The sequence below is a fragment of the Dromiciops gliroides genome, chromosome 5 (genome assembly GCF_019393635.1).
Source record: "Dromiciops gliroides isolate mDroGli1 chromosome 5, mDroGli1.pri, whole genome shotgun sequence".
In the NCBI taxonomy this organism is placed as follows: Eukaryota; Metazoa; Chordata; class Mammalia; order Microbiotheria; family Microbiotheriidae; genus Dromiciops; species Dromiciops gliroides.
This window is the reverse complement of record NC_057865.1, coordinates 202808336-202820806: the sequence shown is the minus strand read 5'-3', so window position 1 is coordinate 202820806 and position 12471 is coordinate 202808336. Positions and strand designations below refer to the sequence as shown.

At 41.8% G+C, this 12471-nt stretch overlaps 1 protein-coding gene across 1 annotated transcript in view; it reads right to left on the bottom strand.

Annotated features, from left to right (window-relative positions):
- Nucleotides 1–12471, bottom strand: part of CACNA1C (calcium voltage-gated channel subunit alpha1 C) — an 833272-nt gene that overhangs the window by 52218 nt on the left and 768583 nt on the right. The window contains 1 exon segment of the mRNA XM_043967623.1: nucleotides 2588–2620. Coding sequence (XP_043823558.1) covers nucleotides 2588–2620 — 33 coding nt within the window.

Here is a 12471-nt window from a genome sequence, read left to right as displayed (position 1 = left end):
ATTTAGTTTTGTTTGCCCCAGGGCCTTGGACAACTAGTGCCCAGGAGAATGAGGTGTGGTGTTCTTTTCTCATTCCCTGCTTCTGGAACTGAGAACTTCATAGCTTACATAGAAGTATGTAGTCCCACCACTCTCTTCCCTTTATCCAGTTTGGCTGCTCTGCTCTGGTGGTAAGTATCTCAAAGGGTCACTGTATCTAGCCTTACCACCCTCCCACCCTCAAACTAGTGCAGCTCACCCAACCCCTGCCACTGCCCCTCCTGCTGTCAGGACCAGGAGAGAACAAACTCATTAGATTTCCTGTTGTTGCTTCCAACCCCACATCTCTTCACACCTCCCATAAAAGAGGAAAACTCATCAGCCCAAGGGCAGCTGTATTTATCTTACTATTGACCTCACCAACGTACCATTTTCCCTGATTGGTTTGCAAGAGATGTTAATTATTTCCTAGCAAGTCACTCCTTAGCTGTGTCCAAACTTCAGATATCTGCACTGAAATGAATTTGAGACCTTACAAACAATATTTGTCCAACTTCATGGCTTGTTGACCAGCAATAACTTAAAGGCATGTATGTGGAGGATGGAGGCTTTATTTCCACGTAACCCTCATTCTTACTCAAATTGGGACAAAAGACCCTATAAATGGGCAAGAGACAATTGGAGACACCATGGAATGGGGTTTATATTCTTTTCTTTGGGCAGGATCATATCTGAACCATCTCAGTAAATAGATGTCTGTTCTACTCCCCAAACCCTTCAGGAAGAGAGATTTCTTCCACCCAGTCATTTTGTCCACTCCAGGAGTCAGAAAAATTTAGAAAACACCATTTCTTCTTTGGGTATTTTTGTTTCTCCCAATTACAATATTCTGGGCATCTCTGGTAGACTGCAGAAGGTACTGCTGGGGGATGGTAGGAAACAATCTTTCTCATATCCCTAGGTCTCTAGCCTGTATATTTTGAAGCCTTTGATGTCCTTAATCTCTATTTCTATCACCTGTGTATCTGCTTGAAATTCTATGTTCTTTTCTTAAAAAGAGGTTGACTTTCCCCAGAGGTGTTTGAAGAGAAAATTTAAGATTTTCTAGCTTGGCTGTCAGTTTCACCGTGTTCAGGAGGGAAGGAAAAATGTAAAGAGAATAATCCTGAGTGGGAGATCCAGCTGCGAATGTCAAGAGTTTGAAAAGTTGGTGCCACTGGGGCATCTCATTCTGATGAGTTTAAAAAAAAAACAACCCCCAAAAACCAAACCAAATCCTGCAGAATGAACCCTTCTATTTCCCAGAACTCTCCCTGTCGGCTGTAATCTGCTAGTGCTGTTCAGTTTGTAGAATAAACACATTTCTTCTTTAGCCACTATAATTTCCTCTAATAAAATGAATTATGATGCAATAGGAAGATAGCTTCAAGGGCTATCACTGTGCCAAGGGCTAGAAAAACCCAAAGCACAGGTTGTCAGTTTCCTCTCACCTGAGGCACAGGACTCAGGATGGAATATCCTGGAGAACGGTTCAGTTCAATTGATTAATCCTAATGAGTCCCTAATATTTCTTACCTTAGATGCTCAGTAGTTACTGCCTACTGTATAGCCTAGAACAGGGAATTGGCTTGGCCTTTTCAAAGTGTATACATATGCAAACATTACATAGGAGGTAATTCCTCAGATAAACACAAAGGTTAATATCAGGTCTTATGACATTTTTTCTAAAGGACCCTCAGGTAAGTACCTCCCCCATCCCCAAATATCCAATCTAGTCTGCCATTCTCATGCCTCCATGCTATGGGAGATAGATTTAGTCTAGTCTTAAAGAAGGGAGAGAAATGTCTGAACCTCCCTTGGTAATTAATCCTAGTTTAAGAAGCTCCTTTTCCTTTTCCTTCCCTTAAGGGAAATGGAAGCCAAGTAATTACTGTGACTAATTTATTGAATCTTTGATTTAACAGTCTTTGATGCAGATTGCAATCCCTCCATGTTTCCTTATTCTGTGTAATTCTTCTCCATTTTTTCTCTCATAAATTCTGCATAGAGGAACAATCTACCATGCTGGAGGTTCTTGTTCTTTTAACATTTCAAGGGGGTGGGGATCAATATGCCACTTAGTTGGACATATATTGTCTTGCAACATGAGCTCCTTAGAAAATAAGGCAGGCAAATAAGTGCATTAACCCCTAATATGCTTAAAATCCATTTTTTTTTTCAGCCTTCTTGACCAGCTGGACTAGCAACATTATTTCCTCCATCTTGGATCAAAGTTAGATATCATAGCCAATTGAGTTACTAGTGTATCTAACAGGAAATGGTCTCTGGGTCTTGTTCTCTCCCAGTAGCTCATTAGAAAGGCAGGACAACAGGGAAGCTTCACCCGAAGGAAAGCTCAGGACATATGAAGGTAAAAAAACACCACCACATGTACAGCATTTTCACAGCTCATGTGACACCAGGCGGGTATGGAAACATGGCACAGTGGATTCATGCAGAGGGAACTCGGGGCTCAGAGAGATTCTTGTGACTGGGGTGGACAACAGAGTGAGAAGTGTGTTAGGAGTGTCACAGAAGCTGAGAGCGTGGTCTGTATGTTTGGTCTTACCATAGTGGGAGAGCATTGGGTATGTTCAGCTGGCTTTAAAGGAAGGCAGACAGAGATAAGCTGTAATAAGTCTCCAGTGAAGAGGCCCTACAATTCTAGGTCTTGGCTAACACAGGAGCAACACTGTGGCAGAAGAGGGCAAAAGGAAGCAAGTGGCAAAAAAACACGAAAGAGTAGGCCTGTCAGGTTCCACGTTGTCCCAGGAATTGTATAGTGTCTGGGTATGACTGCCATTTTAGAGCTCTCTCTTACTCCCCCTCAAGCAAGCATTAGGAAGAACTTCCCTTATCCCAGGACTACATCTAGCCACTAAACAGATCAACTGACTGGCCCATGCTATCTTAGATATGTAAATTATGTTATCTTGATTTCCAGTTCAATACTTGACTACTCTCTGGGCAAACCAACTGAGGAAAGCTTTGTTTATGCTTTATCCTCATCCTTTCCCTTTTCTCTTTAGGCAAAGACACTCAAGCACTGGACAATGGACATCTGGAACTTGAGGAGGGCTGAGATTTGTTGATTCTTGTGGAATCTGAGGAAAGAAGCCCCCTCCTAAACTTTCAAGAGGGCTGATACCCAGAACTTAGTCTTTAGGCAAGATGGCTGCTATCTAGGCAGTAACACTCCTGGATTACTAGAATTTAGGTCTGTGTGATCCCTCAGAACACTCCTTAAAAACCATTCTCTGGGGTTCAACTGCTGAATTCCTTTGACAATAGAAGACCCAGGAAATTTATCTATAGATAGGTCTCCCATGCCAATATCTTCCCACAATGTTTTGGAGTTTACAGAGGAGGAAAAAATTATTGGGTGCCCCCATCCTATGGATCTGAAATTAACTGTGATAGGCTTCCTACAGAGGCCACTTCTGAGAGATCTGAACTGTTGATCCATAGTTGCATTTTTTAGTTTTTACCTTCCTCTTTCAGGTGGTTGCTCTTATGTTTTTGTTTTTAACGTACAAACAAGGAAAACATGGGATGGAATTTCTACACAATGGAAATGTGCCCAGCTAGACATTTTCTTACAGTTTCTGAAAACAATTTTCTGTTATCAGGTTTCTCAACTGATTTTTCTTTTCTTTCCATAGAAAGTTGGTAGCTTGGTTTTTGTTTGTTTGTATTTTCAGGGGTGGGGTGGCAGTCAAAGGAAGGAAAGGAGATAGAGGATTTTCAGGTCATTTAGAAAACACAGTTTGGACTTTGGGTTTCTGCTCTACAATCATTACTGGCTGCCAAGGTGATTCCTGGTTGATCCATTTCCCTGGTTTGTCTGGGGTCACTGGTATCTGGCTAGTATGCTGAAGCATAGCCCAAATAAACAAGGAGACATACATATGTACGTATGTACACACACACACACACACACACACACACACACACACACACACTCCAGAAAGGACATTTTATTATGTCTATTAGTAATGCATGAAGAAAACCTTTTGCAATGATTTCCAATGCCAGACTCTGAGTGACTTGGTATTGCTAAAGGAGCAGGGTGTGTCTCTGGGGCTCTTCTATCATCACTAGGATGGTTGAGCATTAAGAAGGAAATTCCCTGTTCCCTGATTTAGGAGAGTAGGATTCAGTAAACAAGATCCTCTGCCTCCTCCCCACCCCCAATATAACATAGGATCATAGAGTTAGAGCTGGAAGGGCCTTTGGAGGCTATCCAGTCTAGTTACCAGGGAGCCTGGGCCTTTGGCCTTCTCTTGGTTCCATCCAGTGGCATGGAGTACAAAAACAAGCAAGTTACTCTAATGCCTGGTTATCCTCAGGTTATCCCCTTCTGCAATATGATCAAAATGGAGACTAGTTTGAAAACCCACTAAAGCTCTTTAGTAAAGTCATCAAATCAAAAAATCCTTTTGGAAAACCTAAAAAGTATATGGTATTGTGCTTATGTATTAGATACTTGTCCTCTAGAACTTCCAATCTGTTTCATGTGTTGGTTTGTCCCAATGTTACTTCCCGGATACTCTCCTTCTTGTTCCTTAAGCCTGGCTTGCCAGTAAATGACATTCATTAGTTATGTGAAAGATGGACATGGCTTTCATTGTGTTTACTGATGGCAACTTTTAAAACGACCATTTTGGGAAACCATTTGCCAATAGTTTGCAAGGTAGTCTGAATTCAAAATGGAGGGAAGAAGCTGAAATTCATTCATTCATTCTTTATGGGTCCATTCTAGAAAGGAAACACTGAAACCCAGAAGGAATATATACGTAGCAAGTGTCCTTAAAGCCTCTGCTTATGGAATTCCTGAGCCCAGGGACTTTTTAAACCTTTTTCTTCTGATGGGAACCATAAGTAACCCTAACCCTAACCCTAACCCTAACCCTAACCCTAACCCTAGCTCTCTCAGCCTACTTAAAATGACCAGTTTTTAATGGGGTAATGCCTCCATGAACACTACCTACAGAGTGAATTACTTGCCCAAAGTCTCTTTCTTAACCGGACTGCAATTTTCTGGGGCTGTAAGATACTAGAGTAGTTAACTCCATTTGGCATAACTCCATTTGTAGATGCAAATGGTGTGACTAAGAACAGGTTATTATCATTCCGTATCCAAGAGACAGCAAGGTGAAGTTTTCAGAGACTCCTACTGACAGGTTCCAGCTGTAGGTTAAGGGAAATTTTTTTTTAAAAGCAAATTACTGTACTTCAATTTATTTATGCAAATTACCTTCATTTGGCATAACTGCAAAGTGAAATATGGACAGAAGTGGAGACTTAATAAATGATCCATTTTTTCCTTATGGCTAAGAGTTACTTTTGTTCCTTGGATTTTTTTTTAAGTTCCAGGGGAAAAATGTAGAGATTGTGAAGCATGTCTTAGAAGATGAAATCTCTTCTAGGATTGTGTTTCATGGACTGTATCTTTTCTAAATTTTGTAACTTCTCTAGTACCTAGCCCAGAGCTCTGTACATAATAGGTGCTTAATAAGTGCCTGTGGTTGTCACTGTTGTTTTCTTACATTTCTCAGTGTTCATCCCTAAGGGATGGGGGCCCCACATGTCAAAAGGCTGATGAGGCAAAATTCCCATTAGGATAGGGATAGTGAGAGGATGACTGTTTGGCTTTCAAATGCTGAAACTGGTTTCCTAATCGTTTCTTTTTCCTCCTGTAGTTAAAAAACAAACAAGTATCTCATAGCTATATTGGGGAGTTAATTTGTTAATTGTACATGACTAGTAGGGTTGTGAGATGAGAGTCAGTGGTGTTGCCTGATCTTTAGTCAGAATAGGTCTCTATGACCAATGACTGTCATTAACTAGTTGGTTGATGCTAGACAAGTCACTCTAGCAGGTTTTTTGGTTTGGGATTTGTTTTTTTGGGGGGATATATCAAGTGGTGTAAGGTTCCTTCTAGCTCCAGGACCTTGACTCACTGACTCTCAAGAGGTCTGTTGATTGATTTTATGGGAGCCTGGGAACTTGGATGGAAAAAAAAGACATCTTTATTTTTTACTGACCTCTAATGCAATTTAGTAGTGCCTTCATCTTGGTCTCATTGTCCTTAAAGGGTAGAACTAAGAACATGGGGTAGAAGTTGCAGAGAGGAAGTAGATTTGGGCTTTAGGTCATGAAAAATAGGTCTATAATTAGAACTGTCCAGAAGTGGAAATGAGTGGCTAGGAGGCAGTGACTTCTCCCCCTCCCCAGTCGAGTTCTTTAAACACAGGCTGAATGGTTACTGATTGGAGATGTAGAAAGAACTCCTATAAAGGGGAGCTAATCCTGGTTTGAAGACACAGGCAGAGATAGAGGGGCTCAGCAGGGGACCAGAGGACTTGAGATATACTTGGCACCAAAGTTTGAAAGCCAGACTATGAACATAAGTAGCAATCATCAATAGGTAGAAACTCTTAGGAACTGGGGTGTCAGGATTGCTGAGCCTAGAGAAGTTAGAAAAAGGTCAAATGCTCTCTGAATAGTGAAGTATATGGAGACAAAGCAGAGTACTTTAGGATTGGCATGTTGATTTTGATTGTGGAATGAGGATCAGAGGCCAGGAGTGAGAAGAAAAGGAAGCAGAACAAAGGGATAGAAAGGAAGGGAAGAAAAATGGTTAAAAACCAGGGAAAATAACAATGGGAAGGTAGAAGGTCAGAAGGAGGCAGCTCACATTCCTCCTTCCTAACCTGTTGTGTTATGCTCCCATTACAAGTGTTCTTGGCTTTGTCATATATGGTTATGTTGAAATCATGGGAAGAAGAGGGGTTCTCCATAAGTGACCCTTGTTACAGGTATCCAGACCACTTACTTATCTTCAGAAGGGACTACTGAGAAAACCTAAGGTTTCTGGTAGCTTCCCAATGGTGATGTTTCCCCCTACCCTAACCTTTATGTTCTGAAATGCAGAAGGCTGCCCTATCTGGCCTGAATTAGCAGCTAAATAGCTGACAGCTCAAATGGTTGGCACTAAATGAAGTCTCAAGGGTCACCATATACCTGTCCTAGCAAAATTATGGGCTCTTTTGTTTGCCAAGCAAACATGTAGGTAAAAAAAAAATGTTATAAAATTGCCATGGTGTGTTTTTTGTTCCCTTAGGGATGATGAGCTGCACCCAAATCATTAAAAAAAAATCACTCAGAAAATCCACACAGAATAAATGAACAAAATGTGTTTGTCAGGAGCACTAAAAATATCATAATTCAGGATTCTTGAAAGAGTTAGTTATAGGGACAGTGAGAAAGAAGGACAGTGGGAGAGAATATTATCAATAAGGATATGGGTTTGTGGAGGGTCAGAGGAAATGGTTATGTTTTTTCTTCTCTCTACAATCTGTTATGGGGGGTTGGTTTACTGTTAGGCACTTGGGAAAGGCGAGAAAACACTGACCCTCTCTCTCTTTGGTTAACATTCTTCTTGGTGCCCAGCTATCCTCAGGTAGACTACTTACCTCTCTTTGCCCTGATGGTTTTCTGGCATATGACAACAACACAAGTCTAATCTGCTGAAAGGCACTGACCCCTTGGTAGATGAACACCAGACTAAAGATTCTATAGTTGAACTACGCCTTGGGTCTCCTTCCTATCCCTATTTTCTCTTTGGAAGAAGAAGCTAGAAGAAGTGTGTGTGAGAGTGAGAGTGTGTGTGTGTGTGTGTGTGTGTGTGGTGGGTGTGTGTGTGTGTGTGTGTGAGAGAGCGAGAGGAGAGAGAGGAGAGAGAGAGAGAGGAGAAAGAGAGAGAGAAAGGAGATATAGGGAAAAATAAAAAGGGGAAGAGGACCTTACACAGAGATAAAAGTAGGGCTGGAGGTGCTAGAGAACTCTAGTGAGTTTACAAATTTAAGATGTTCTCAAAAACAGAGGGGGCCCTATGAACTTGGGATCAAAGGCAGCAGTTCACTTTTATTATTTATTTATTTTATTTTATTTTTTGCGTTGGCAATGGGGGTTAAGTGACTTGCCCAGGGTCACACAGCTAGTAAGTGTAAGTGTTCTGAGGCCCGATTTGAACTCAGGTCCTCCTGAATCCAGGGCTTGGTGCTTTAATCCACTGTGCCACCTAGCTGCCCCCCTAGCAGTTCACTTTTCTTTTTTTTTTTTTTTTTGGTGAGGCAATTGGGGTTAAGTGACTTGCCTAGGGTCACACAGCTAGTAAGTGTTAAGTGTCTGAGGTCAGATTTGAACTCAGGTCCTCCTGACTCCAGGGCCAGTGCTCTATCCACTGCGCCACCTAGCTGCCCCTAGCAGTTCATTTTGAAAGCAAAGGATTTGGAGAAGGCTCCTGGTAATTTATTTGGCCTACTTCTATTTCTTCCAACTGTATTTGACCTTAATGAGCCTAGTTAGTTTGGAGCCTATAAAACTAGCTGCATGATCTTTGGAGACCAAATACTCCTACCAGCTTACCTCATAAGGCTTAGTGCTTTCTAAATCTTAAAGTGCTTTCTAAATATGAATTATTATTCTGTGCCTTTAGGCCAGACACCTTCCTTTAACAGTCTGTTGAGGCCTATGGACCTCTCAGAATAAAAGTTTTAAGTGTATAAAATAAAATACATGAGATTATAAAGGAAACCAGTGATATTCAAATTAAAGCAGTGAGGTGGTACAGTGGACTGAGCACTGGGCCTGGAGCCAGAGAGACCCAAATTCTGTTTTATCACTAACCTCCTTTAAATGAATGAGTTTCTCACATGATTTTTTTTTCTACCAATAAAATATTTATTAAAAAAATACTAGGACTCCTACAGGAAGGATTTAACTGATCTCTTTCACTTATAAATATTAAAGTCCCTTCAAGAGGGACTATTGATTTTGTATACATTTGCCAAAATTAGCCTAAAGACTCAGCTTTCTAAGAAGCTGCCTGCATAAGCATCCGAAATGTCAATACTTACACAAACTAGATCCAACCCAATTGCCAAATTACCATTTTTCTTCGGTTTAGATTCCATCAAGCTAATGCTTAATTTAAATAGAAGCCATTATTTATAGTGATATCATATTATTTTCCTCTGAGAGAGAAACTGGCAATAAAAAGAATATAAGGAAAAGAGTTTCAAGGGGATGACAAAGATAATCATTCCCTCCGTCACCTTTCTTTCATGGACTGGATCTATCTGCCTTAAGTCATGACTAACTTCCTTAGGTTACTCTTCCTCTTCTCTATAATTCATGCAAATACAATGCCAATGGTACATGAAAAAACCAGTGAGGAATGCTAGACTTGGGAGTTAGGGATCAGAGGACTCACTCTGCCCCTGATCTCTGCTCTCTTGGGCAAGCTATCTTATCTCTTCAGGCCTCCATTTTCTTAGCTATAAAACAAGTGGGTTGGATTAAGATCTCTAGGGTTCTTCCACTTATGGTTCTATGATTCTAGAATATAAACTACTCACACTTTCTAATCTCACCCCCTCCACTGGTGCTCCAGTCCTCAAACTGAACACGAGTTCAACTGCTCCATTTTTCCCCTTGCAGCTGCTTTGGCCACCAAGGAAGATAAAGCTGGGGTCAGCCACAGTTGTGCCCTCTCTCCAGCTCCCTCCCCAGGAGGGGGGGAGGAAGAAAGGAAGGAAGGGCGGGCCCAGAAGCTGGAGCTGTGTATGCTCTCTGACTCAACTCTGGTTGGGTGGGAGGATGTTGCCAGCGGCTCTTTCTCTGACTCAGGCTTTCTCCCATCACTCCAGAAGCAGATGCCAGAGTAGGGACCAGACTTCATTCTTCTCTGCTTTGTGTGTATGTTTAGAAAGGATCAGAGAGCAAAGGCAGTGGAGAGTTCCTGCCCATCTGGGCCAGAAATATGGGGCTGACTCCAGGGACTGGAGATAAAATAAAGAGCTATTTCTGCAAATGTGATGGCTATGGTTTTCTCTTTTGGAGACTATCTTCTGACAGCTGCACCTTTTCCCTTTCTGATATGAAGTTTTCTTCTCCTATTTTCTTTCCTAAACCACAGATGTACCAGGCATGTTGATAGGGCTATGGATAACTGGTGTGCTTCCCTTATCCTTCATGTGCATACATCAGTCATTAGAGAAACTGATCCTGTGTTCATGGAACACCTATTGTTTGGACATGGCTTTTCTTTTTCTTTTTTGGAGGCAGTGTCTGAGGTTGGATTTGAACTTGGGTCCTCCTTTTTTCCATGGCAAGTGCTCTATCTATTGTGCCAAGCAGCTGCCCCTTTTTGTGGTTTTTCTTACTGAACAATGGCAGGGTCAACAGACATTGAAAGGTTAAATAATTCTCTCAGGGTATGTGGCAAAAGACTTAGAAAGGCCTGAGCCTTGGTGAGAAAGTCTAAATAAAAGCATAAATACCTACTTTAGATCCATCCGAACCCTACTGCATCAGGGTGGTTCCCACAAACCTCTACTTTGTCCCTGTGATAATTTAGGAATTCTTGGCTTAGATAGGTCTTCCTTCTTTCTCATCACTGTTCCTCTCCTAGCCTGCACACTAGTCTTGTCCTAGTCTAAGTAAGACTCACAGATTGTGAGAGCTGAAAGGGATCTTAGTGCTCCACAGATCTGAACACCTTCATTTTAGAGAAGAAGAAACACGTCCAGGAAGGTGGTGAAATTTAGTACCATTGTGGTAGAATTAAGACTGGAACATGTTTCCTTTCTCTCTCTCTCTCTCTCTCTCTCTCTTTTTTTTTTAGTGAGGCATTTGGGGTTAAGTGACCTGCCCAGGGTCACAGAGCTAGTAAGTGTTAAGTGTCTGAGGCTGGATTTGAACTCAGGTCCTCCTGACTCCAGGGCCGGTGCTCTATCCACTGTGCCACCTAGCTGCCCCTGCCTTACTCTTAATTCAATGCTTCTCCTGCTTTACCACAACACCTCTGCCATCTAATTGGCAGCGTCCACAGTCCCAGCCCAACTTAGTTAATGTGATGAAATAACCAAGGCTAGTCTGAATCTCTGATCAATCTCATTTCTACCTATAGCTTTTCCTATGGAATCTAGGTGAATACCCTGTTTCCCATTGTTATCACCATTGAAAGCTCTTAGGAAACATCTTAGGGGCTCTTTGATTCCAGGACATGTATAAGCCTGAATTTTATTACTCTGGTTAGATACAACTGGTGGTATGGACAGAAATGCAGGCAGGCTTGGGTGAAGTCCATTAAAGGAAAAAAAAGAGGTGCTTAGGAGAACTAGGAAAGGACTGAGAAGTATCCCCTTTAGACTTCGGGCAAGCAACTTAATTCTTCTGGGCCTCGCTCTCTTCATCTATAAATGCTAGTACTAGACTGAGCTAAAGAGGTTGAGGTCAAGTTGCCCAAGTTTACATCTGGGCTCTCTTCCACCTTCTGCTAGTTGATAAATGGTTCTCAACATTTTAATTGTCAAAACAAAGAAATGGAAGGAAGTCCTGGAATCTTTTTTGCAAGTCTTAATCTTGGAACCCTTGACTCTACCTTGATGCACCAAGGCTTGGGATAGTGGCTTGTTCCTTTTCCTGTTACTTGGTGGGAGAGGAGAAATGTGTTCCTCATGTCCCAAGTTGAGACTTCAATGGATTCTCCTATGGAAACATTAGGGGCAGCTAGGTGGTGCAGTGGATAGAGTGCTGGGCCTGGAGTTAGGCAGACCTGAATTAAAATCTGGCCTCAGATACTTACTAGCTCTGTGACCCTGGACAAGTCACTTAAATCTGTTTAACTCAGTTTCCTCATCTATAAAATGAGCTGGAGAAAGAAATAACAAATCACTCTAGTATCTTTGCCAAGAAAATCCTAAGTGGGGTCAAAAGGGTCAGACACAATTCATAGAAATGTTACTGTATATTGTGGTTAAGTTCTATTGTGCCTTCGGTCTGGAAGTATACTTTAGCTATGCTATGAATTAGGAGGGCTTTTCTGGGCTAGCCTAACAACCATCATTTATAACATTGTTACTGTGGGGAAATCCAGTCCAAGTTCCATCTTTGTTTATGAAGTTTTGGAACATAACCTTCACAAGTTGGGGACTGGTTTGATTGCCTTTCAGGAGACATGTAAGGTGTATTGGTCTTTCTCATTCCAGGGCTACAGAAGAGTCTGTGCAGAAACTAGTCAGTGATTTATTGAAGAGGTTCCAGGGAATTCAGGTGTCACTCAGAAAAGTAAAGCCCCCATTCTGGGTTCTTTTTGCCCAGCCATGGCTCACTTTTTGGGTTACCATCTCAAAAGTTTAGAAGGATTTCAGAGGTCACTTAGTCTAACCTGAACAGGAATCTCCTCGGCCACATCCCCAACAGGTTGCTACACTATTTGAGGGCCTCTACAATGAACAGATTTTATACAGATGAAAACCTTGACAACTGACATTATATTCCTGATGTTCCTTCTTCACGGGCTTCTGCTAGAACCTTCTGACTTTCCTCTTTTCCAAAGCCCAAACCCACCCTCCCTCCCTTCCCCCCACCTGGGGTCTCTAA